At 43.9% G+C, this 22,272-nt stretch overlaps 2 protein-coding genes across 2 annotated transcripts; both read left to right on the top strand.

Moving 5' to 3' along the window:
* The first annotated feature begins 293 nt into the window (after positions 1-293).
* LOC136438633 (adhesion G-protein coupled receptor G2-like) lies at positions 294-16,649 on the top strand. The gene is made up of 21 exons (XM_066433532.1): positions 294-599; positions 1,970-2,139; positions 4,262-4,460; positions 4,781-4,938; positions 5,488-5,596; positions 5,828-6,303; positions 7,140-7,304; positions 7,697-7,846; positions 8,410-8,489; positions 8,784-8,883; positions 9,170-9,257; positions 9,605-9,740; positions 10,322-10,598; positions 10,748-10,793; positions 11,128-11,231; positions 11,864-11,997; positions 12,615-12,765; positions 13,145-13,256; positions 13,716-13,782; positions 14,328-14,527; positions 14,747-16,649. Exons 1-21 carry the CDS (start codon positions 455-457, stop codon positions 15,352-15,354), a joined length of 3,675 nt encoding a protein of 1,224 aa, XP_066289629.1. The 5' UTR covers positions 294-454; the 3' UTR covers positions 15,355-16,649.
* Positions 16,650-18,058: 1,409 nt separating this feature from the next.
* LOC136438641 (uncharacterized) lies at positions 18,059-21,343 on the top strand. Its single transcript, XM_066433545.1, has 2 exons — positions 18,059-19,029; positions 19,215-21,343. The coding sequence occupies exon 2, from the start codon at positions 19,272-19,274 to the stop codon at positions 20,916-20,918; it is 1,647 nt and encodes a 548-aa protein (XP_066289642.1). The 5' UTR covers positions 18,059-19,029; positions 19,215-19,271; the 3' UTR covers positions 20,919-21,343.
* The last annotated feature ends 929 nt before the right edge of the window (positions 21,344-22,272 follow it).

The following is a 22,272-nucleotide window of genomic DNA, read 5'->3' on the forward strand; positions in this document are numbered from 1 at the left end:
AAGGAATTGGTTATGGGCCTGTGTGATTTTTGTTCGTTCCTCGATCTTGGCGGAGCAACGAAGAACTGATTGTGACCAAATTTGATATGCCCTCCTGAGGAAAACTTGAACACAACAACTCTATATATAGAACAGGAATATTATGTCATCTCAGCCAAATCTACAAATGTAAGGTGTGAAGGGAAAGACCAGGTGTGTATTGACCTATGACCCGTAAAGCCTGGTCGTATGATAAGGTCGTGTTTTACCGCCGGACGCTCGCGGCCTCATCATATGTGGGTCGTTCTCTTTATCAAACAGCAAATACAACGTGATCTAGAAATCAAACATAGCTCCGCACTGAATATCTACATACTGTACTTGTTTTTACCGGCCATATGGTATCCCCACATTATGTAACTGGCTTTGTTAGGGTCAACGTGGGCTAGATTCTTTCAAAACTAGATGGGAGACGATGCTTGTGGTTCGAACTTTTTTCTTCCTCTTTGTCTTGAGGTTCTCTGACGGGAGGTCCTTGGACGACTCCTTGGGAATCTCGCCTTGGCTTCTCGCAGCTTCTGAGACTCTGTCTGAGACGGACGCAGGGAGCGGTGAAGAAGGTATGGATTTTAACTTCTTCAGTAAACTTCACATTTATCAATTGTTATAAGACAGAAGTACAATTACGATCCTTTTCTTATTTCAACACACATCAAGTATGGATCACACCTTGTAAGACGCACATAACACGTGACGTTAGTAATAGATGTACAATCGTCAATTGCTAAATTGCGATATGTAAGATAGAAAATATTATGATTCTGAACCTAGATTTTAAAGGACATTAAAGTAAGTTTCTGCCTTCAATCTTTGCGCTATAGTGAAGCCCCTGTTGTTGTCAATTTTAATGTTCATTCTACAATTACTGGCGATGCTAATGTCAGTCACTTGCTAGAATGCATCACCACTGTGTCTTGCACCTTTCGATGTTGATTAATAAATAAGAAAATGATAATTTGCCCTCTCTTGCGTATACAGTTAAACTCACAAAATATACTATGTATGAAAGAAACAAAATCAGCATTTCGAGATCTCAAGCCCCTGCTGCCTGACCCCGTTATTAAGCGAACATCTGTCAGTTTTCGCCCTTGTTGTCTATTTTTGACTCCCTGCTTGTTCGTCCTTGTCGGCCGGACTTCCACCGTCCGACCCATGTCAACACTTTACAACAGTAATAAAATTAAATCAACAAGTCTGTAAATGTATACGTTTTGTAATTTTAGATTTGCAGTGTGACTTTCAGGGTCTTCCAACGGTCTTGTAACATGTCTATACTCGCCTAAAAACGTCAAAACAACCTGTAGCTTATTCAATAACCTCTGCTTGGAGAGTAACAATTCAACACATTTGCACAACGATTTACTTGAGCATGTGTTGATGACTCATGTTAACTTTGTGAATGCCACACCTGAATGGAAGGAGGAATGATCATGATGATTATGGTGTGTTTCTGACTTTTTGTGTTTGAAATAAATCTAATGATATCTGAATTAACATTACAAAGTGTAACTGTTTGTTTCCTCCGGCACATTATTTTACGTAGACAGCAAATATCAGCGAGGCAACATGTTTTGTAATATTCTAAACGCCGTTTCTTTTATCGAGCGTCAATCGAGAGACTTTGAGCAAAGCTAAAATCTTGCTAAGAATAAGCACATTCGCGTCTTTTGTAAGTTTATACAAGGGTGCTAAGATTTGAAGATATAGAGACAAGACGGCTTCCGTTGGTTGTATACTTACTCCAGTGTCGACTACGGAATGCAAATACTCAGTATCTTCTGAAGCTATTAGGAAAAGTCAACATGGGTAGTGTATGGGGGGGGGGGTGTATTTCTATTTCTTCCAGGATTCTATCTAATTTCATTATGTACATTCACTAAACCACTTTCGAATATTTTGGGATAAAAAATTCGTTGTATTTGTTCTGCAGATGTAGACTTAGGAAGCGGCAATGATGTAAATTTGAACTTGAAGTCGACCGAACCACCCCCCATCAAGGACGCGACCTTCGCAGTCAACCCCGTTCTGCAGCATACCTGTCGGCGCGAAGAGGCTGATGGGTATCTGTGGCCGGAGACCGCTGCCCCGGGTTTGGCAGAGGTTAGTATTCAGATGTTTATAAATTAATGTAGAAAAGGCATAGATACAAACAAGTGGTATGTCATTGAGGATGGCTGCTTTACCTTAGTCTGTACCAGCAGACTGTTTTGGGTTGCTGGAAAAATAGTAGAAATATGCCAAATAGACTGAACATCCTGCTAGGGGGCCCAAATCTACATCTCTTCTTCCTCACATCATTATCATAGCTGGTTCATGTCCAGGACATGTCCGGAAGTTATGCTGCAGTACCGAGGAAAGTCACCAGAGGGTCCTAGCTCGACCTTGACCCTTGTCCTCCCCAAATCTACCCGCATACTGAATATCATTACTATCCACAAAGTGTTGATATGTTAACATTAAGTTATGCTGACCACATATCATAACATACCAAAGGACTTAGTTGGGTTGCAAATGCGTAACGTATCGGTCGGCTTACGCATCTGGCAAATCTGTCAGCCAATTTGGCCATTTCCAATTTTTCCAGCAACCCCAGGATCCCGGCAGAGACTTACAAACAAGCATTTTCTGTGCTTCACTCCAATAGTAAAACTTGTTTTGACAGCGAGACGTGTCATTAAACATTGAAGTCATAAAACAACAGGAGCTAATTGATTCATTAGCATGCAGCCTTGTCTTAACTTACTATTCTATTGAACCATCTAAAATTATCTTCACTTCATTAAAATATCTATTCAGAGTTTTGGTATAAAACCTAGTTCTACCAGATCTTTCTTTAGTCACTGACGAAAGATAGCGGATGGTGTCTGAAACGTCTGACTGTTTCAAAATTTATCCAGGTGCTTGTGTAATGAGTAACAATTACTTGGCGAATGAAGTCATAAGCACAAAATAATAAACTCATGAAGCAAACACCATACATGTACATTTGTGTGCGGACGTAATTTATAGACGTGGATGCTCACTTCTCAGCTGATTAATTGACATTTACGAAAACATGGATTCATAGTCGAGTCGTTTGTTTACTGTCTCTATCCGACGTGTCTGTATAGTTGGTTATCTCTAAGAGTTGGCAGTTGACACCTGCTTCGCCTAGCCTCCGTCGCAGGCCTTCCCACTAGCGGTTTACTAGGGATATTTTTTTTTGGGGGGGGGGGGGGCATATCTGCTTGAGCCCCCGTATCTGCTTGGGCCCCGTATCTGCTTGGGATCGTGGTAAACACAACGATTACCACGATCCCAAGCAGATACGGGGCCAAAGCAGATACGGTGGCTCAAACAGATGTACCCACCCCCCCCCCCCCCAAAAAAAAATTGAAAAAAAAAAAATTGCTAGTAAAACGCTAGTGGGAAGGCCTGCAACGGAGGCTATGCTTCGCCAAGTTCCGGGATCACAACACGTGTGATTCGGAAACAACGCACTGAAGCTCCGGCAACATATCCGATTACCCATCTGAAATAACAACAACAAACGAGCATGTCAGAGATAACCACAGTAACATTAAAAAAACTTAGCGGAAGATCTATATATCAACTATGCAGAATGTTTGGAAATGATAAAAGTGCGCTGCCACTTCAATTGCTAATATATGATAACGGAATAAAAGGTCGTTGAAAAAAGATCTGTAGGTATACAATGTAATGATAGAACAAGATCTAGATAAACTACAATCTACTGCCTTTGGTTGGAAAACTGGCAGCTGAATTTTCTACGACACATGCACGGTTATCCCAAGACTCATGGTGCCCTAAGTTTGCGATTTTGCCCTACATGTTACTCTCCAAGAGGAGGGGTTCCGGCAGGTTTTTGACGTGTTTTTAGGCGTTTTTGTCGGGCTTTCTACTTTGTCATTTTTTGTTTCCATCAAAGTAGAAAGCCTGGCAAAACGCCTAATACATGTCAAAGCCTGCCGGAACCCCTCCTCTGCTCGAAGAGTACTACATGTAACTGAGAGACCGTTAAATGATCTGAAAAAAAATGCGACGCTGAACGGTCTCTCAGCGGTCTCACAGCTGTCTCACAACGGTCTCACATCGGTCTCTCAACGGTCTCTCAACGGTCTCTCAACGGTCTCTCAACGGTCTCTCAACGGTCTCTCAACGGTCTCACAACAGCCCTGCCTCTGTGGAATTTTCTCTTAACCGTTCCCATGACTACTGGCAGGTTCCGTGTATCGGGGAGGAGGCGGATGCTGGCCGCGTGGCGACCCGTGAGTGCGGGATAGTGGAGATGCCTGAGTACGGGTACTCCGTGGCCTTCTGGCGGGGTCCGGACTGCAGCAAGTGCCGCGTCTGTAAACCCGCCACCAAGTCCTGCAAGGGGGAGAGCAGCTACGACATGGACTGGGAGGACACGCCGATAGGTGAGGCGCTGATTGGCTGTGTGTTCATCATTGAATTCAAATCTACCAATCACAAGTCCTGAAGGACTCGATCATAACCATTATCGGAGCTTAGTAGCAAGTTTAGTATCACAATATTTTCGTCACTGAAATCAGAGAGAATTTGCACTCTTAAAGTCAGCTTTGGTCGAGAAGGTTACTTAATCCTTATTGTGCTTCTACGGTTGCAAAGTTTTTCGCCTTGTGCAAGGGGAGTGGCAGTCTTGCGTTTCTACCAAGAAAAGGCTGTTGGAAATTGGAAGGTTAAAGTTTGTTTGGTTGTTTGTTTGTTTGTTTACTAGGAGAGGTAGTAGAGAAGCCGTGTGACGAGCGGCTGGGCCTGAGAGGGTCCAGTGTGAAGAGACGATGTGTGGAGTACCCGCCCCTCAGTATGGCTGTGTGGGAAGTTCCCGACATGACCGAATGTGTCAGCGCCTTCGCCAACTCTACCATATTCCAGGTGATCATGAATAAACAGACTCTCTTTATACATAACCAAGTGTTCTACCTGTTTTAGCAAGGACAATGCCACTTAACACTTCACCAACATCACAGCACGTACAGCAGAGTAAAGTCCAATGGATAGCAAGAAGAAAACGCAGATCAGCACCAAGGACAGGGTAGTATGGAGACGTGAAAGGCGTCATGTTTTTGCAAACAGGCTCGTGACATCGGCAGTCCTGCTTGATTGGACTGGTTGAATTTGTTTTAGATAGAACTATGACCTAGAATAACGTATAACTACGAAAATAGTATCGCCGACAGGAGATCGTATTCGTAGAGTTATCAAAGACTGAAGTGATTTTAATCTTACAGGTCGTGCATTGGGGGAAAAGTCAAGAAAGAAACTCAGTTTTCCATTCAATGTGTCAAATATACTTTTAGTCTTATTGCAACACCAGCATTGCTTCTATGTTTATTGTTTGAGCTCTTAATCACACTAAAGCAGCTTGGGGATACTACTTTAAAATGCAGGGAAATCACTTGCAGTACTTCTGTCTCTCGCTAGACGACGCTGCTGGAGCAGTACTTCACCATGTACCTGAACTCCACCGTCCAGTGGATGAAGCGTAACGTCTGCCCGCCTGAGACAACGTTCATAGAAGAGAACAGGAAAGGTCAGGATAGGACTTCATCGATTCGTAGTTATAAAGTAACCCGAGATATGTGTAGTACATACAGAGAAAGACGATGTGTGTGTGTGTGTGCGTGCGTGCGTGCGCGTGTGTTTTTTGTGTGTGTTTTGTGTGTGTCCTTTTCAGATTTCAGGTTTCCAGCCTCAATGACGAATCATAACGGTATATGCAAGCACGAACGGTATCGAAGACAACTAAGAATTCCTTTTGCAGGTATTTTCAGATGGCCCTTGACGCTAGCTGGGTTCCCGGCGCTCGCTGACTGTCCCTACGGCTCCATCCTGCCCTCCGCCCGCCTCATCCGAGACCTCATCCTGGACATCTCTCTCGGAGTCTTCCAGCACCAGGAGATTCCCGTGGAGAAGTACAACGGCACCAGCCTGACCGATAACTTCCTCAACACGCTCTGGACAAGCAGCATGGACAACTTCGTGGAAAGCGACGTCTACAAGGAAGGGAAGGAGTTCTTCGAGAAAATCTTTAACAAAACAGGGGAGGGGGCTAACGATCGCAAACGGCAGCGACGGTCTGAGAAGGCGACCGAACGCATCGTTGTCCGCAGACCGGAGATACGGCCCCGACATCTGGATCATTTCGGCACGTCCGACTATGGCGGAAATGCAGCGGTAGACAGTTTCAACCACAGCGAGACAACCAACCAAACTCAAGAACCTCCATCCAGAAACAAGGTTGGTAAACTGATCGTTCGTTCTCATTTAAATGTAACGTTACACATTTTATAACTACCGTTACCGTTTGAAGTAAGACGTTCCTGACATTAGGATATGCCACATATAAGATGCCAAACTGTCATTTTCATGGCGACTCAAAACCTTTTTGGCTTTTAATAACGACAGTTTGGCACCTGATATGTGGCATGTCTTAATGTCAGGAACGTCTTACTTCAAATGGTAACGGAAGTTACAAAATGTGTACATTTAAATAAGAACGAGCGTGATACGTACAGTTTATTGATGTAGCTTGATGGATGTTTTCCGACGATGCTGAGGGTTGCAGTTAACCTGTCTGGGTAACTTTTTGTAGCGACATGGCTGAATTCCAAGGTATCTCCTTCAGTATTTAGCAACGCTAACTCGTTGGCACTGAAGCGCTGACTTGGAATCCATTGCGGCGCTGCAGACATCGAAGCGAGTTTTGACAACTTCGCTTTCGCAAATATGCTGTGATAGTAACAGTTACAGGTTTGCGTAGCAAAACCTTTGTTGGATCCGTTGGCATGTGCGGTGGCCGCCATCTTGATTTTGTGACGTCGCAGGGTAGCCATACCATTTCATTGGGAGGACGTTTTTTTTTGGTCGCTAGCGTTCTCTCTATTTTTGACAAATCGGCACACAACTATTACACATTCAACTCAAATAAAGATTCAATACCAATTCATATTTATAAAAAGACCCCGTAATCGCTAAACTAACATAGCAAACCTGAAGTATATGTAGCACAAATACTTAACTCTAGTTGTACCTATGTCTCTCTTGCAAATATAAAGTTTCTTCTGTTGCCCCAGGTGACGTGGGAGAACTTCGCTAACGTGCTGCTGCACCTGGAGCTGCTCCTGCGCAGAGCCAGCCGGAAGTGCGTTCAGAACGAGGACGGCAGCGTCAGCTGGACGGAGCCCATGACGTGGATGTGCCGCTCAAAGGACAGCGCGCCGTTCGAGGACTTGTACAAGGTGGGCTCTTTTAGTTTATCATTAGGCCACGGCTTAATTGTATGGATGACGATTCCTGACATAGATATTAGAATGATAACATCTTGTATGTTATCATTAGAATGATAACATACAAGAATGATAACATCTTGTATGTTATCATTAGAATGATAACATACAAGAATGATAACATACAAGGTTCACTCCTATAAATTTTGTGACCTATGTACAATTTTCCCGCATTTGCTAGCAGATATTTATTTTTAGTTTATTTTCAGCTCTTAACATATCTATATACAGTTCCCTGTTGATAAGTTGAATGAGGGATAAGGTCATATTATTATTAAGGGAATCATCTTCAAGTCATGTTGGATTTTGCCTTTTATGTACGACGTCTGATCACACTTCAACAGATTCTATCAGACAGCGCGAGGGTGGAGGCGTTCATCTCAAGCGTAGAGCACGTGACCGGTGACCTTGGCAACTTCAGGACCCCGGATGTGGAACTAACCCTCAACATGTTTGAGACTGCGCACAAGGTGGACCAGGTCTACTCCCCGGAGGTAAGACTGATGCTTATTTTCTTCCATCCATCTTTTTTTCGCCCGTCTCTCACCCAATGAATCCTTCCGAAAACATCATAATTGTAAACCTCGCGATTTTTTCACGGACTACGGGGTATTGTTCTCAGTTTATTTGTGTGTTTGTTAGTTAGTTTGCATTGGTGTGTGTGTGTGAAGTTTTCCCCGCTGGCCCAGATTCAAGGTGCTATGAGGGGGGGGGGGGGGGGGTAAAAGGTGTAGCTGAAGACTTGCAGGATTGAAGGCTGGCTTGGCTCGGGTCCATAGTCCCACTGGAAGGCATAACAATGTATACCGTGTATGCGGAATTAGCGAGAAATAATGAATAAAGAAAGGAATCAACAACAACAAAACTCTACTTATTTCACAGTTATAAGACCTTCGCTTTCTTGTTTAACTATGTCTTTGTCACCCATTCTTATTCCCCTAAATATATCATACATGTATAATTGACACCTGATTAAATCTATCAATCAATGTGTCATCAGTGATGATATCAATACTGAAGTAACGTATGTTTGAATAACTCACGAAACTTTTCTCAGATTGCCTCCACCCTCATCGAGACGATCAGTAGCCTGGTGGGCTCCTCCCCTGGAACACTGAGTTTGGAGGAAACGCATCGGTTAGTTACTTTTGGCACAGATGAATTTGTCTATGATTTTAAGGGATTCGACACATTTTTACACCGGCTTCAGGTAAGATGATGTCAAATTATGATGCCTATAAGTCGGAGTCAAATGAACTTTCCCTAATCTGAGCTTGATATGTTCATCTGTTTGGTAGAGTTCATTCTGAACTATGGTTAAACTGTAATTTGTAGCACATAAAGAAGATATGACCAAAAGTTTCGATTGAACAACATGAGATGAAATTGTTGTTGACCTTTATGCCGTGCCGTATCATCTCGCCCTCCCAGCTTACTCCTCTTAATCAACACTATCGTGGATGACGCCATGACCGACAACATGACGTCATACTCAGTGGTGACGGACAACGTTGTCGTCAACATAGAGAAGGTAAAACAACATTATCAGAAACACTAAAATAGCCACATTCGTCGTACGATCGCAAACCAATGGAATTCTTCGGGCAGTCTTTTATATGTCATAAGTTTACAGTTAGATGTGTAAAGGTTAGGTGTGCCTAGCGCCTGCAAAGCTGGTGCACTCCGAAGGGTGGTTTTAATTGCTATACAAATACAGACGCAGACATTCTCTTACAAATGAAAATATAAAACCAATAAGTTTTCCAGTCTTTGAGGTTTTCAGACGAAATGACAACATCACGACTCTTTCCCCGCAGGTGGAGCCACAGGCGTTTCCCGGCATGACCTTCGTGTCTTTGCACGGTCCGTCCAACCTCACCAACTATACGGACCATGGAGGGTCAGGTATGGATTACGTTATACATCGTACTAGCTAAAGTTTATTGCATTACATCCGCTATCTAAGCATACCTTAAAGCAGGTGTATTTTTCCCTTTATTTTTTACTCGAATGACGAAACAGAGATTTTACGTGTACTTGAATAAAAGATCGAATTCTTATTCAGTGTTTGACTGATACTAACTAAAAGCTAATTTAGATCCGGTCATGAAGCAATGGAGAAAATAAGCTAAAGTCATCGATCCTCCTCGAATCATTCGATCATTTGAAGAAATCGTTTATCTAGTACATGTGTATCAAGATATACAAAGCTCCTTTAATGGCATGAACTGAATACTATATTTCATCTGAAGGTAACCTCAGCCTGAGGAACCACACCTTCCAGACCATCCCGGGTGCTCTACAGGAGACGGTGCAGCAGATCGACATCTCCGTCCTGAGCGAGCTCATCTACATCCCGCACGCTGTCTTCGATGACGCCGATGTCAGGTGATGCCTTTTTGTTGCATTTCCTGTTTATGGCGTGGTGACATATTTGTCGTACCTTAGGTCTTCGTACGATTTTGATGTCGTAGAATTTTCAAGCAGGCTGTGACGAAGGACATTATATCCTATGTCATGTCCTTGCTGTGACAGAAACAACCACTGACAAGGGTCCAAGACAGCCTCCCCCGTAACAAGACAGCTGAATTTTGTGCGGCATATACATGACCGCTCGAAGAATGCCCTCGGTTAGCGACGAATGTTACTGGTCGTAGAATAAGTCCCCACAACCCGGCTGAATGTTAGAGTTGACGGATTACACGAGATCGGATGTGCTTAACACGAGAACACTAGTGGTACATGATATATATTATCTAGAAAGATTCTACATTCAAATTTAGAGACACATTAACAATATTCCTGTTGCCCATACATTCAAGTACATTGGCATCTAAGGCATGTTTATAAGGATACGGTTCAAATTTTCAAAGCGTAGGATTCTGCAAAGGCAGGTGTCAAAGACTGGTAAATTTTGGCGAGGACTCCGGGGCTAGCCTAATAGTATACTATCAACCCCACAATTCCAGAGCTGCTCTGGATGCGAACTGCTCCTGGCACCACCATTCCCACAACCTGCGCGCCATCCAGTTCGTACTCTACGAGAACGACCGGCTCTTCCCTTCCGACATAAACGGACAAAACGACTTACAGAACGGCACAAATTCTACCGAGAACCATGAAGGCCTGCTAAAGGAAGATCAACACCAGCTGACGATCGGCAGCAGAGTGCTAGCGAGTAAAATCCAGGGACGTTGTGTGAAGAACCTGACAGAACCCGTTGTCATCATCCTGAAACACAAGATGGTGAGAGTGGTGGATTGATACGCAAATGTTAAAAATATTTTGGAAAATCGAATATCCCGTGCATGATTACAATTGTTTCTTATACAGTTCTACTGTACAACTGATAGTTCCAGGTATGGAAAAAAATACTTTCTCATTTTATTTTGCAGAAGGGGAGAACCCCTAAGTGCGTGTTCTGGGACTTCGATGTCGCGGGTAGGAAACCTTTAAAACCCTCAAATTGTTGGTTTTCCTTGGTTATCAACTTATATGATACATGTATAACATTACGTTGTGACAACGGCAACAACAGTAAAATTTTCAGTAACAGTAAGACTTTGTACAAATATCGTGCAATAAAGTTCTTCTTCATTTTCTGAGGGCGCTGGTGGTGATGCTGAAGTACTACGGTCACCGTAGTTTTCTTAATTCGATAACAATGAAGATGGATTTTATAATGACATCGTGATTGCAATAGACTTAAGCCCTTTTTTCAATGTGAAACTGTACTGGGGAGGTGACACGAATTATGTTTCCTTTGCTGCGAAAGGTGGCGCAGGCGCGTGGTCAACTGAGGGATGCTGGGTACACCAAACCGTTGATGACGTCACGGAATGCCATTGTAACCACCTGACTAACTTTGCCCTGATAATGGTACGTCATCGACCAACTGCTTTTCTGAGAACATTTTTGGCGACGCCTCAGGGGCCAGATAAGTTATTATTGCTTATTAGCGCTATCGCTAACAAAATATCATTTCATCCAGACAGCTCGAGAACGTAAGCTAGCATATGTAACGATTACAAAAGGTAGTGGAATGAACAGTATTAACCAATGCACAGGTATCCAAGATAACAGTTACTCAAGCAACTAGATAGATTTGCTTGAGTAACTGTTATATTGCGTATTTTACTTCCTGGATGTCTAACCTTCATCGACGCACTGGACAAGTATATGTTCACAGAAATCACACATATGAGATCCTATCCAAATTCATTTTCAGATAAAGGTTTCCTTCCTCAAGTACCTCTAATGTTTGTTATGATTTTGAACGTATCTTCAATGGGACTTTCCAATAAGCAGCTAGTGGAGTCTGGAATCTCTCCCATAGCTTAGTCTAGTCAGCCGTAGGGGCAGCATGGCGTTCAGCAAAGATTCTCTACTGCTGGCGATCTTCTACCAGTCTTGCCATCTGGTTGGTCAAGCATGTGCATGTATCCAATAATCACAGATATCAATACTATAGTCTATACTATAGATGTTGTTTCTCCCCTGTCCACGCTCAGGACATCGCTGACCAGTTCGGTGCCGGACCTTTGCCGGCGGAACATCGCACAGCGCTGAACTGGATCTCCTGGCTGGGCTGCGGTCTGTCCATGGCCGGACTTATCGGCACACTGGTGTCTCTTCTCTTCGTCAGGTCGGTAGATGGGAAAAAATACAACAACACCTAAAACCCTGTCACATATATTAGACAATGACCTCCCGACCTTCCCTAGACCATGGCTGGGAGGTGGTCATGAGCAAGGTCATCTGTGGTTGGAAGTTGGTCGGTGAGATGTTGATTGCCTACTTGTATCTAAAATTCATCTGCGCCAGTCGACTATACATTTTAGAAAGTCGGCATATTATGCTTGGACACGAACTGGATTTAAAATGGATCCAAGGCTACGCTCAACCCAGTGTTTGCCTTGGTTGGGGAGTAGCCCAGAGTAAAGTTGTGGGAGTGTCCTGTGTGTGTGACAGGGGCTTAACACTTATCATCGAGATAAGATATGGTGATAGCCTTGGCTTGATATCATGAAGCCACCGACATAAATTGTAATGGATCTAATTAAATCTAATCTTGGTTGTTAACGAAGTACGATGAGTACATACATCATAATGGCAAAATTGTCAGTCACGTTTCGAAGGCGTTTTCTGTTCAAATGAACGGGAAGGTTGTTGTGAATTGCCTTGCCGGCTTGTCGCTCCGTGTTGTAAGTAGCTCAAGGCAATACAATGGTTTAATGTTTCTTGTGAACTACTCCCCTTCAGGAGTCTTCGCCAGCTGAAGACGACGCCCTGTCACGTGAACCTGAGCGCGGCCATGCTGCTGGCCATGGTGAGTCTGCAGGTCGGGGTGAAGCAGACGGACAGCCGGCTGGCGTGTGGGGTACAGGCCGCGCTCATCCAGTACTTCTTACTGGTAAGATACAGCACATTTAAATTTCTACTACCTTCAGTAAATGATTGGAGATAAAAACCAATTCATGTTTTATCTGTTGTGCTATTCTGACGTAAAACGGTACTATAAACTTGATGTAAAACTGCGTAGTGGCGAAATGCGTTAGTTAAATTTTCTCTAAGGCACCGGTCACATCGTACATATGTCGTGCATATACCGTACAATATTCAGTTAACGTTGCCCTGTTACTGAAAAGGCTGCAGCGCAGCCTCAGATCCTTAACGGTGGTTAGTTTTGGCACAGCCGTACCACGTACCAAGAACCAGAGCTTACACGAATGTGATCGCGCCGTATCTCACCGCTCTTTATTTCGGTTGACCTTTCCCACCACCTATTACAGGTGTCGCTGGCGTGGATGGCAGTCGAGGCACTGCTCATGTACCAGAACCTGGTTAAAGTTGTCCTGAGGCCACCAAGATTCTTCTTCTGCAGGTCTTGCGTCACAGCCTGGGGTAAGATATCTTCAATTCAAAGGGCCCGTTGATGCCCTATTTCCATAGGATGGAGACCGTTCATTGAAATTTCATAGGCCGGCCTTAGAGACCATTGAAATATCATTGAGATAATAGAGGGATCATTGAAAAGTTATAGAAACAACCGTTGACCAAAGAATCGTTGCCAAAAAGTTGATCATGAGGGATTTAGGAGATTTTGAGACTCTCTGTAAACTTTGAATACTGCAGTTTTCAATTATCTTTGTTAATCACTTGTTAATCAAAACTGTCACAAACCATCGGCTGCATGATGTCAGGGAATAATTTGGAGCATATCACGAAGAAGTTTTAACAGCCACGGACGTTATTTACTAGAATGCAAAGGAGACACGTTGTGGTTGGAGATTGAAACTGTTTTTCGAGATGTCTTGGTGTGAAACGCCGGTAACCGAATTCCTACTGTTGTTCCTCCTGCAGTTGTACCGGCCATCGTAGTTACCGCGTCTGTCTTCCTTCGCTGGGACTCATACGGCGCAGACGATAGGTGAGATGGATATCAAACGTTCAGAATCTAATATATAGTTACCTAACCTTGCAAACTGTGTAATGCCATGTGCAGAAACGATAGACAATCTTTATATTATATATACATATGATAACATTTAAGAATTAGGGTCAAAGGTTCGTACATGAAAACATTACGTAAGTTGCTTAAATCATCTATCCATTTACATGCATGCTTGAGTAACTGTTACTTTGCGTGTTTTGAATACCATGTAGCTAACAAGTAGAATGTATCAAGACGATGACAATTGTCAGATTTCGGCTCAATGTGTTGTTGACTGATATTTTGTTGTCGCACCGGCTGCTTTATTTTAGATTATCATGAAAAGACTTAAACTTTACATAACCAACACTGAAATAATTGGGACCCAATGTCATGTCCTGGAAGTTGCAGTAGACTTGTTTATTCCGTCAGTCAGCCGAAAAATTGGGTCCCAATTATCTCAGCGTTGGTTATGTAAAGTTGAGCCTGTTCATGATGTCATTTTACCAACACAGACGAACTTTCATGCTATGCTCCTTTAGATGTTGGATCTCCGACACCGCCGTGTTCTTCGCTACGTTCTTCGTGCCCTCCATGATCATCGTGGTGTTCAACAGCGTCATCTTCGGCCTGGTGATCCGATCGCTGATGGTGCGGAAGGTTCCCGGGGACGGGTTCGCCACCCGCCGAAGGGACCGCGTGAGGGAGGCGCGGAGCGCCATCGGGCTCATGGTCCTGCTTGGTAAGTTATAGACTGATCCTTACTGTCCATCACAATTAGCAAATCAACCAATGCTTGAGAGATTGGCAATTAGCAGTTCAACCACTAAAAGAGTGGCTGTGCATGCCGCTTTTAGCCTATTTGACAACTTTTCACAGGCTTATTTGATGTAGATAGGTAGGAACTGTAGACAGTTATGCCCATCTGAATTAACGATTACAACATTTTGTACTTCCATAGGTCTAACCTACCTCTTTGGAAGTTTCACCGTCGGCGACGCGCGCTTGGTCTTCCAGTACATCTTCGCCATTACCAATTCCATCCAGGGTTTCCTCATCTTCCTGTTCTTCGCCGTCATCCCCCTCTACAGGCAGAGGACGTCGAAGAAGAACCGGTCTGGCCTTCACAGCAAGATGCCCTCTAGGGGTCAGTCAAAGATGTCAGTCATGTCTCTAGACGTTTCTTCACGTCTTCGCAGGTCGTCCTCACAATCGACGGTGGAAAGCTTCACGGAAGACTGTGAAGCGGTGAGACGGAAGGTTGGCACGCTTCCGGCTGTGAAGGAGGTCGACGAAGAGCCACCGGAAACCGACGATGATGGCCGAACGAGTACGGATATTCTCGACGAGACCCGAACAACAGAGGAACGAGAAAGTCAAAGATTTTCTGCATCCGCCATGACAGAGACTCTGAAAAATGACGATCAAAGCAATCCCACTTTTCTGCCGTCCTCGCATGGCTACTGTACCCGTGGCCGTGTGTTTGGCCACGGGTTCCTCAGAAGGGCACACGTGTCTACCTCTGAAAGCGAAGTGGACTTGACTCTATGGGACGGCGAGCAGTGCTAAAACCATCTCCTTTACATAATCTCCAAGCAGATCTTACGGTGGCAAGATCGTAATTGGCCGCAAAGACTGTGTTCATGAGCCGGCAGTTACGATCTTGCCACCTGAAAATCTTCTTGGAGATTACCTAGCCTGGAGTCCAGTCTTCTTAGCTTTGGTCCGCTTCCAACGTCGCTACCCCTGATAGGTTGGAAGCGGACCAAAGTTAACAAGGCTGGACTCCAGGCTAGAGATTACGATTACAGTCAAGTCGCCTAAAACCAACAGGTTTCTCTGGACAATCAAGACCAGTTCTAGTTATCCTTGGTTAATGAAACGGGTTACTAGAAAATCAAACCCATTGACTTAGTTAGACTGCCTGATGTTACCTCATTGTGAACCTAGAATCCGCACATCTTTCTGATGGAGTTAATAAGCCATGGCTTATTTGTGATTGACAAGTGAAAACAATCCCTGAATTAGAAGATGTAGATGATTGACCTATGTATCATCATCATCATCATCATCGCTCCTCCTCTTACGAGGTGTAGCAAGTGAAGTTTGCTGTCCAGCACTTCTTGTCGTTCATTGCAGGAGTTCTTGTCCTTCCAAATTAGTTTCGGTTTCTATGAGTTTCTTGAGTGTTGTGATTGGTCGATCAATCCTTCTCTTTGCGTCTGGGTTCCAAAGCAGAAGCTAGCTTTCCCGCTGGTTGATTGACCTATGTATGGCAGACACCAAGCGTCTACACAATAGAAGCTATAACCATAGTTGTGTAAGAAGAGAAATATTATGTAAGAAGTAAAGCCAGTAACAATTTTGAAAAGATTGAAAGGTTGCCACGTGTCATTCGAGATACTCAACCGATAAAAACGACGAAAGTGCACAAATGTAACGGCATATCTATATTCACCTCAATCAATAAGTGGGTTCATGGTTCCAACTGCGCATGTACAGTGTGGCGTATTGTATGTTATATGTCAAAGGCAACTCACCCTGAGTCATAAACAAAACACGTCTGGAGTCTAGACAATTACTGTTCAAACATTCACCTTTGACCTCGCGCATATGCAGTTGGAACTATGAACCCGCTTATTGTAAGATACTAGAGCTTAGGCCTAGGTACGTCCATGTCAAAGATTATGCTTCTCCCTGGTGCGATGAACCTCAAATAAGAGTGCAAACACAAGCTGGCATTATGATGTTCATGCTTTATGTGCTCATGTCAAATTGTCTCATTGTTCTCAGGGACATCCAATGTCTAGATATACAATATTTCAAAACATTGTTGCAATAAAGATTCCTGGATAAAATCAAAACCAGCTGTTTGAACTGTTTGAGTATGCATGGTACTTGTATGAAGGATGCTATCGAATCTCCAAGCAGATCTCCACGATGCCAAAATCGTACAAGCTAGCCAGAGAAGCTCCAGTCAGCCAGAGAATTCGAAGTTGTCAGGCACCGGATTGCAAAAAAAAATCTTTCTGCCAGTTGGATACGGTCTTGGATCTGTCACCGAACAACCGATATGTCCGTTTGTTTCAAGTATGAGTGCGAAAACGCTATCAAATGAAGGACCCTCGAATTGTTGGGGATTATGTAGAGTACCACGTTGGTGAACTTTTGCATTTCGAGCACCCTTCAAGATAAAACGGGCTCGCTCATACCAAGGACTTGATCATACGTAAGTGGTCAAGTGGATTTCAGTTTGTATTTCCTAGCATGTAAATCTACAAAATAATGGGAACTCGAGGACAAAAGCTTCAAGGACTAACTTTCATTGAAAGGCTATAAAACACAGATGACTGGGCACAGGGGTTCACCTGGCGTGGTATGGGAGATAAAGGCGGTGGAAGGAGAGGGATGGGCTCCAACTTCCAAGACCTAGCCTCCACCAGACCTTCCTACGGGGGTATGGATCGTAGAATTCGGCAAAAAAAGGAATAATTGGCCAGTAGAGTCAGTTCGTGGTAAGGTCAACAGAACTGCGCCTGCAAATGAAGCCCTATTGTGGCCAAACTCACCAGGCAAATATTCTCTCCATAGCTGGCGTAGTTAGTCTGATAGAGACTGTCCAATACCGTGCTCTAGACAAAGTGGATAACAACCCACTGCCGGCCTGTGGCCTGAAAAAGGCGATGCGGCTATTCTTGCCTTAGCCTTTTTGAGGCCTGGCTTTACCATTTATGCGCACCGTACAAACCTTATGAATCTTTAAACAGTCCAACCATAGGGATGAAAAGACGGCCTTGTGTTGTGGAAAAACTGACCCAATTTCGGACGACCTGTTGTCAGTAAATTTCGAGTAATAAATCGGTATAACTGTTACAAACTACATATTCTACCTCGTCTACGCCGTTACTGTGGTAACAGTGCACCGCTGTGTTACCAAGGTGATAACGCGGCATTCCGTCGCCATGGTGATGAAAAGTGTCGTCACAATACACATCCTGCATGTCGTCATCAGATACGGACGAGACTAAAAATATCATTTAGTAGGGATAACTTGTTGAACACTTATGACTCTAGAAATGTAACAAACCGATAGGAAATTGCAACATTAACACTTTGCACATAGACGAATTCCGCTCGTAGAAAACAGTACGTATTTTCTGTGATTTTGTTGCTGTCATTTTTCCGCTAAAAACAAATGGACCCCCTAAAATGAGTGCGCTCTTCCTGTAAGACGTCACGCGGTCACCGCCAGGGCATGCGGGACAGTGTCCTTCCAGCCAAGCGGAGTAAAACTTTAATGATGGATGTGTACGAGAGCCTGTCATCAGACAATGGAGGGAAAACCGCGCCCGGTCTGCAGGGAAATCACCAAAGTGAGGAAGGTCAAAAAGTCAGCGGTGCCCCCGTACTACCCGCCTAGCAACACCAGATGTCAAGGATCTCCAAAGATACCCCAAACCCACGAATGTAAAAACGGCTTAACGAAACTAACTACGGAAGGAGACGACTATTACTACGTCCAGTCCAGATTTGATTATAACTTCTCGGTGAAAAAGAGCCGAGCTAACTCGAGGGCTTCGTCTGTTTCGTCCTGGGTTTCCTGGCGGGACTATGCGACTCCGAGGAAGAGCAGGGCCATACAAAGGGTGCATCAGCTTTCCGAGAAAATTACGGGGCTCGAAATTCCACGTCGACAGACACGTCTGCCCTACGTGGACGCGAGTAGGTCTGCGTCCTCGCTCGTGAAAGGGTGGAGAACGCCGAGTTTTGGGAGGCAGTACTCCAAAACAGCGCCGGCAAGGTTGGCGTCAATACGCGAAGGACGATATTCATCTGGTGCGGTACGTTTTCCTCCTATTCTGAATACAGAAGCGCCCACACAAAAACGATAGACAGTGTGACAGCGATAGAAGTCACTTTTTCTAAAGATGAATAATTGAGCATGTCGACTTTGCATGGCGGGAACAATAGGCGACAACAGGCCGTTTCAAGGGGGACAAATTCTGGGATTTGGCCTCAATAGAGAAGCGGATTATTCATCATGATATGTGCGAGGATACGGCATAGCAACAGCGGGAAAAGCTTACGACATAAGGACGTCGTAAGTCAGATCGGGGATTAGAATGGTCCCTTGATTTCCAAAAACCACAAAGGCCCCGCAGCAGCGATGGAGGAACTTGTCGTCACAATGGGCAGAAATAATACTGTGGACGTCAAGAACAGGACGCATGACGCATCCTACTTGTGAGTACAGGTTATCTGTAATTCTGATCTCCCATCGCTGAATTTGCTGCGTGGTTTGAGCTCCAGGATGTGCTGTGTTCATGTCTAAGAGACCGCGCAAACAGGCTTACGGTAAAGAATAGGGTGCCACATGTTTCGTCTCTTTGAGCCCGGATATATGTAATTCGTCAAAACTGACTTTTCAGGCATTTGCATGAGGAAAGGCAGTGCTGTACAAGACGAACTGACTGCGTATTTCCAAGATGAGTTCAATCAGCCGTTTTCCACCGCTGCAAGTGTCTTCTTTGATGGAGAGTGACAAAATTAGGCCAAGGTCTCACGAAATACCCAGGCAGACGCAAGAGGCTGAAGAATCTCCCGAAAAACGCCGTCCAAAATCTCAAGAACTTCCCGCGATCAGAGGCGCTTCGAGAGCGGGATGGCGGACGGCGAAATCTCGGGTCGTGTCTAGGACACGGGCTGGTCGTGACACGGGATTGAGTTTAAAACCGCCGCCTCACACGGGTCTCAGGGCACGGTCGGGATGGGAGAAACAAGATGGCACCAGAACTCCGTCAGAAGATATGGACGATCGCAACAGATCCAGCAGAAACAGGTTCTATCGAACCGCTGCCATGGCAACAAGGTCACAGACACTTCTGGATATAGGCCGTCATCTTGTCCCGTCGCCCAACGCTGTTCAAGGTCAACGACGGGAAAACGATACGTCATCACAAAGTGATTATCAAGAGAAGAAACTTGAAACGAAAATTGATAAAGCACGGAACGAAAAATACGAAAGGCAGTCAACGCTTAATGTGACACTTACGTCAAGTACAGTCAGATTGACACAAGAAACCGAAAGAGAGAAAACTCCCTATTCACCTATTGTGAATGAAATCTCGCGTAAAGATAGCAACGGTCGAGAAGAGAAAGAGGACTGTAGTTTGTTTCACTTGAACAAGAAGCAACCTGACTCGACTGCCGGGGATAGAATCTCGGGTGGAGACGCCAACGATCTAGAAGAGGAAGAGGACTATTATCTGATACATTTGAACAAAAAGCAACAACCTGCAAGCGCCAAAACATTTGGCTCAAGTAGCGTGGATAGAATCTCGCGTGAAGATGGCAAAGATCGAGAAGAGAAAGAGGAGTATGCTCAGATGCAGTTGAACAAAAAGCAACAACCAATAGGCGCCGAATCATGTAAATCTAGCGTTAACTCAACTATCGTGAATAGATTCTCTCGGGAAGATGGCAACGACAAAGAAGAGACAGAGGACAGCAATCTCTCAAAATTGAACACCGCGCCATTGGTGAAGGAAGCCACAAACGACGCTTATTTGAGCGCCGGTCTCTCGTACGGCTACAAGTTGTGGAATGAGATTTCTAGATGGGGCAACCAGAACAGTTCCAGGTTTTCCCACTCCTTAAAGCTTCTGGATCGCATCGAATCTGGCATAGGGAACATGCTGGGGGAAACAAAAACAACACAGGATGTAAAATGTGAAGGGGAAGAGAATTCCTCGAGCAACTTACAGAACAGTGAAAACACGTCGCACGATCCTTCGGAGAGTGCGTCGACATGTGTGAATGAAGAAAAAGAGGATTTGAACTATGAAGGGAAAGAACAAATATTCACATCACAGGGAAGTGATGAAACCGACCACAATACAGCGAGCAAAGATGTGCCTTCTCGGAAGTACAGTAAAGCAGCTAGCCACGCAAACTCTTGGTGTCAATCATCGCACGACGACTATTACGTCACGACCCTTGAGGACAAAAGACCACCGCGCCACCCGGCAAAGGGACGCCAGAAAAACGGAAGGACTGTAGCTAGCGGAGAACTCAACACGTATGAGGACTACTTTATTTCCTTAGATAGTAAAAGCAAGTTTAAGAGGGTTTGACCACTGCTGTGGTGGTATGATTAGACATTTCAGTGAATACGTTTTCCTACATGTATAACCTGGAGACTCCAAAAAACGACGCTTCCCTTCTCAAGGGCGCCACCTTCCTCCTATTGAAAATTACAGTTACTGACTTACTGTATTCTTTCCCAAATGTTTTGTTTCTGAAATCTGGACGGCATCTGTTTAGTAGTGATTCTATTTATTGCAGTCTACATTTAAAATGTATTAAGCGATGGGATTTGTGTAATGTAATATTATGCGAGAACAGATTGCTTTTCTGCTAAAGTCATAGAAACCGTTGTACGATGAGAACACATGAAAACCATTATGCTTCTTGTAACTATACCGCAACTAATACTTTATACTATTTACTGCTGTGTATCTAATACGAGCTCTTTAACCCCAATAAATGTGACATCGTTCTGATGTTCCTGTCTTTCATATTTTGTCATGCGGATGATTTGACTCAAAAAGATCAGACCATAAAACGGCTCCCCCTGACGCTCATAGTTATATTGCACCAGTGAGTACGCCAAACGCTTTACAATTTGAAACGAAAATAGGGTGTATTGACGGCAAAAATAACGTAATCACTTTTTGACACTTCGCAAATAAGATAGAAGTTGAAATTTATAGGGCATTATTGCGCAACCTGGAGCGGTACTGCAGATTAGGGTCCGATATGGTGTACATACAGTAAAACGTAAAATCATACAAGATATCAGTCTTAAAGGTAGTGAACCATTTCCAAAACAAGTTTTAAAAAGTCTTAGAATATATTTAGAATAATATTTAAGACTTTTTTAAAATGCGAGTTGACATAAGAAGATCGATTTTGCAGTCGCGGGCTTGGAGCTAACATCACTCCTTCTAAGCTCCGCCTACATGTATAAGCATGCACACACCACGTGAAAGAGAATGAGAACAAGTTTTGAAAAATGATACAATAGACAGTTTCTTTGTTCTTCAAGGGAGACGTCCTCTTTATTAACAATAGAATACTTGTTATAATTAATGTGTTTGATTTCAGTTCCGTTATCATATTATTATCTTAGGTCATAGAAAAAGAGACCTAATGGTATGTTATTTACAGTTATGAAGTGTCATGACACTTATATACACAGTGTGTATTACTGTTACAATGTCCTAAATGCCAGTGGAATGCAAAGACACACGTAATTGTACGGGACAAAGTTGTGCTAGCATTAGCCGTGGGCTTTTAACAAAGTGGTTTGTCTTTTCTAGACATACACGACAGGTATATGGGGGGACTTATTTACAGTGCACGCGTCATATATAATATGGGAAGTAAAAAACATAATGTACAGATTTCAATTGCAATATAACACAA

This window comes from Branchiostoma lanceolatum, chromosome 1 (assembly GCF_035083965.1).
Source record: "Branchiostoma lanceolatum isolate klBraLanc5 chromosome 1, klBraLanc5.hap2, whole genome shotgun sequence".
NCBI classification, from domain to species: domain Eukaryota; kingdom Metazoa; phylum Chordata; class Leptocardii; order Amphioxiformes; family Branchiostomatidae; genus Branchiostoma; species Branchiostoma lanceolatum.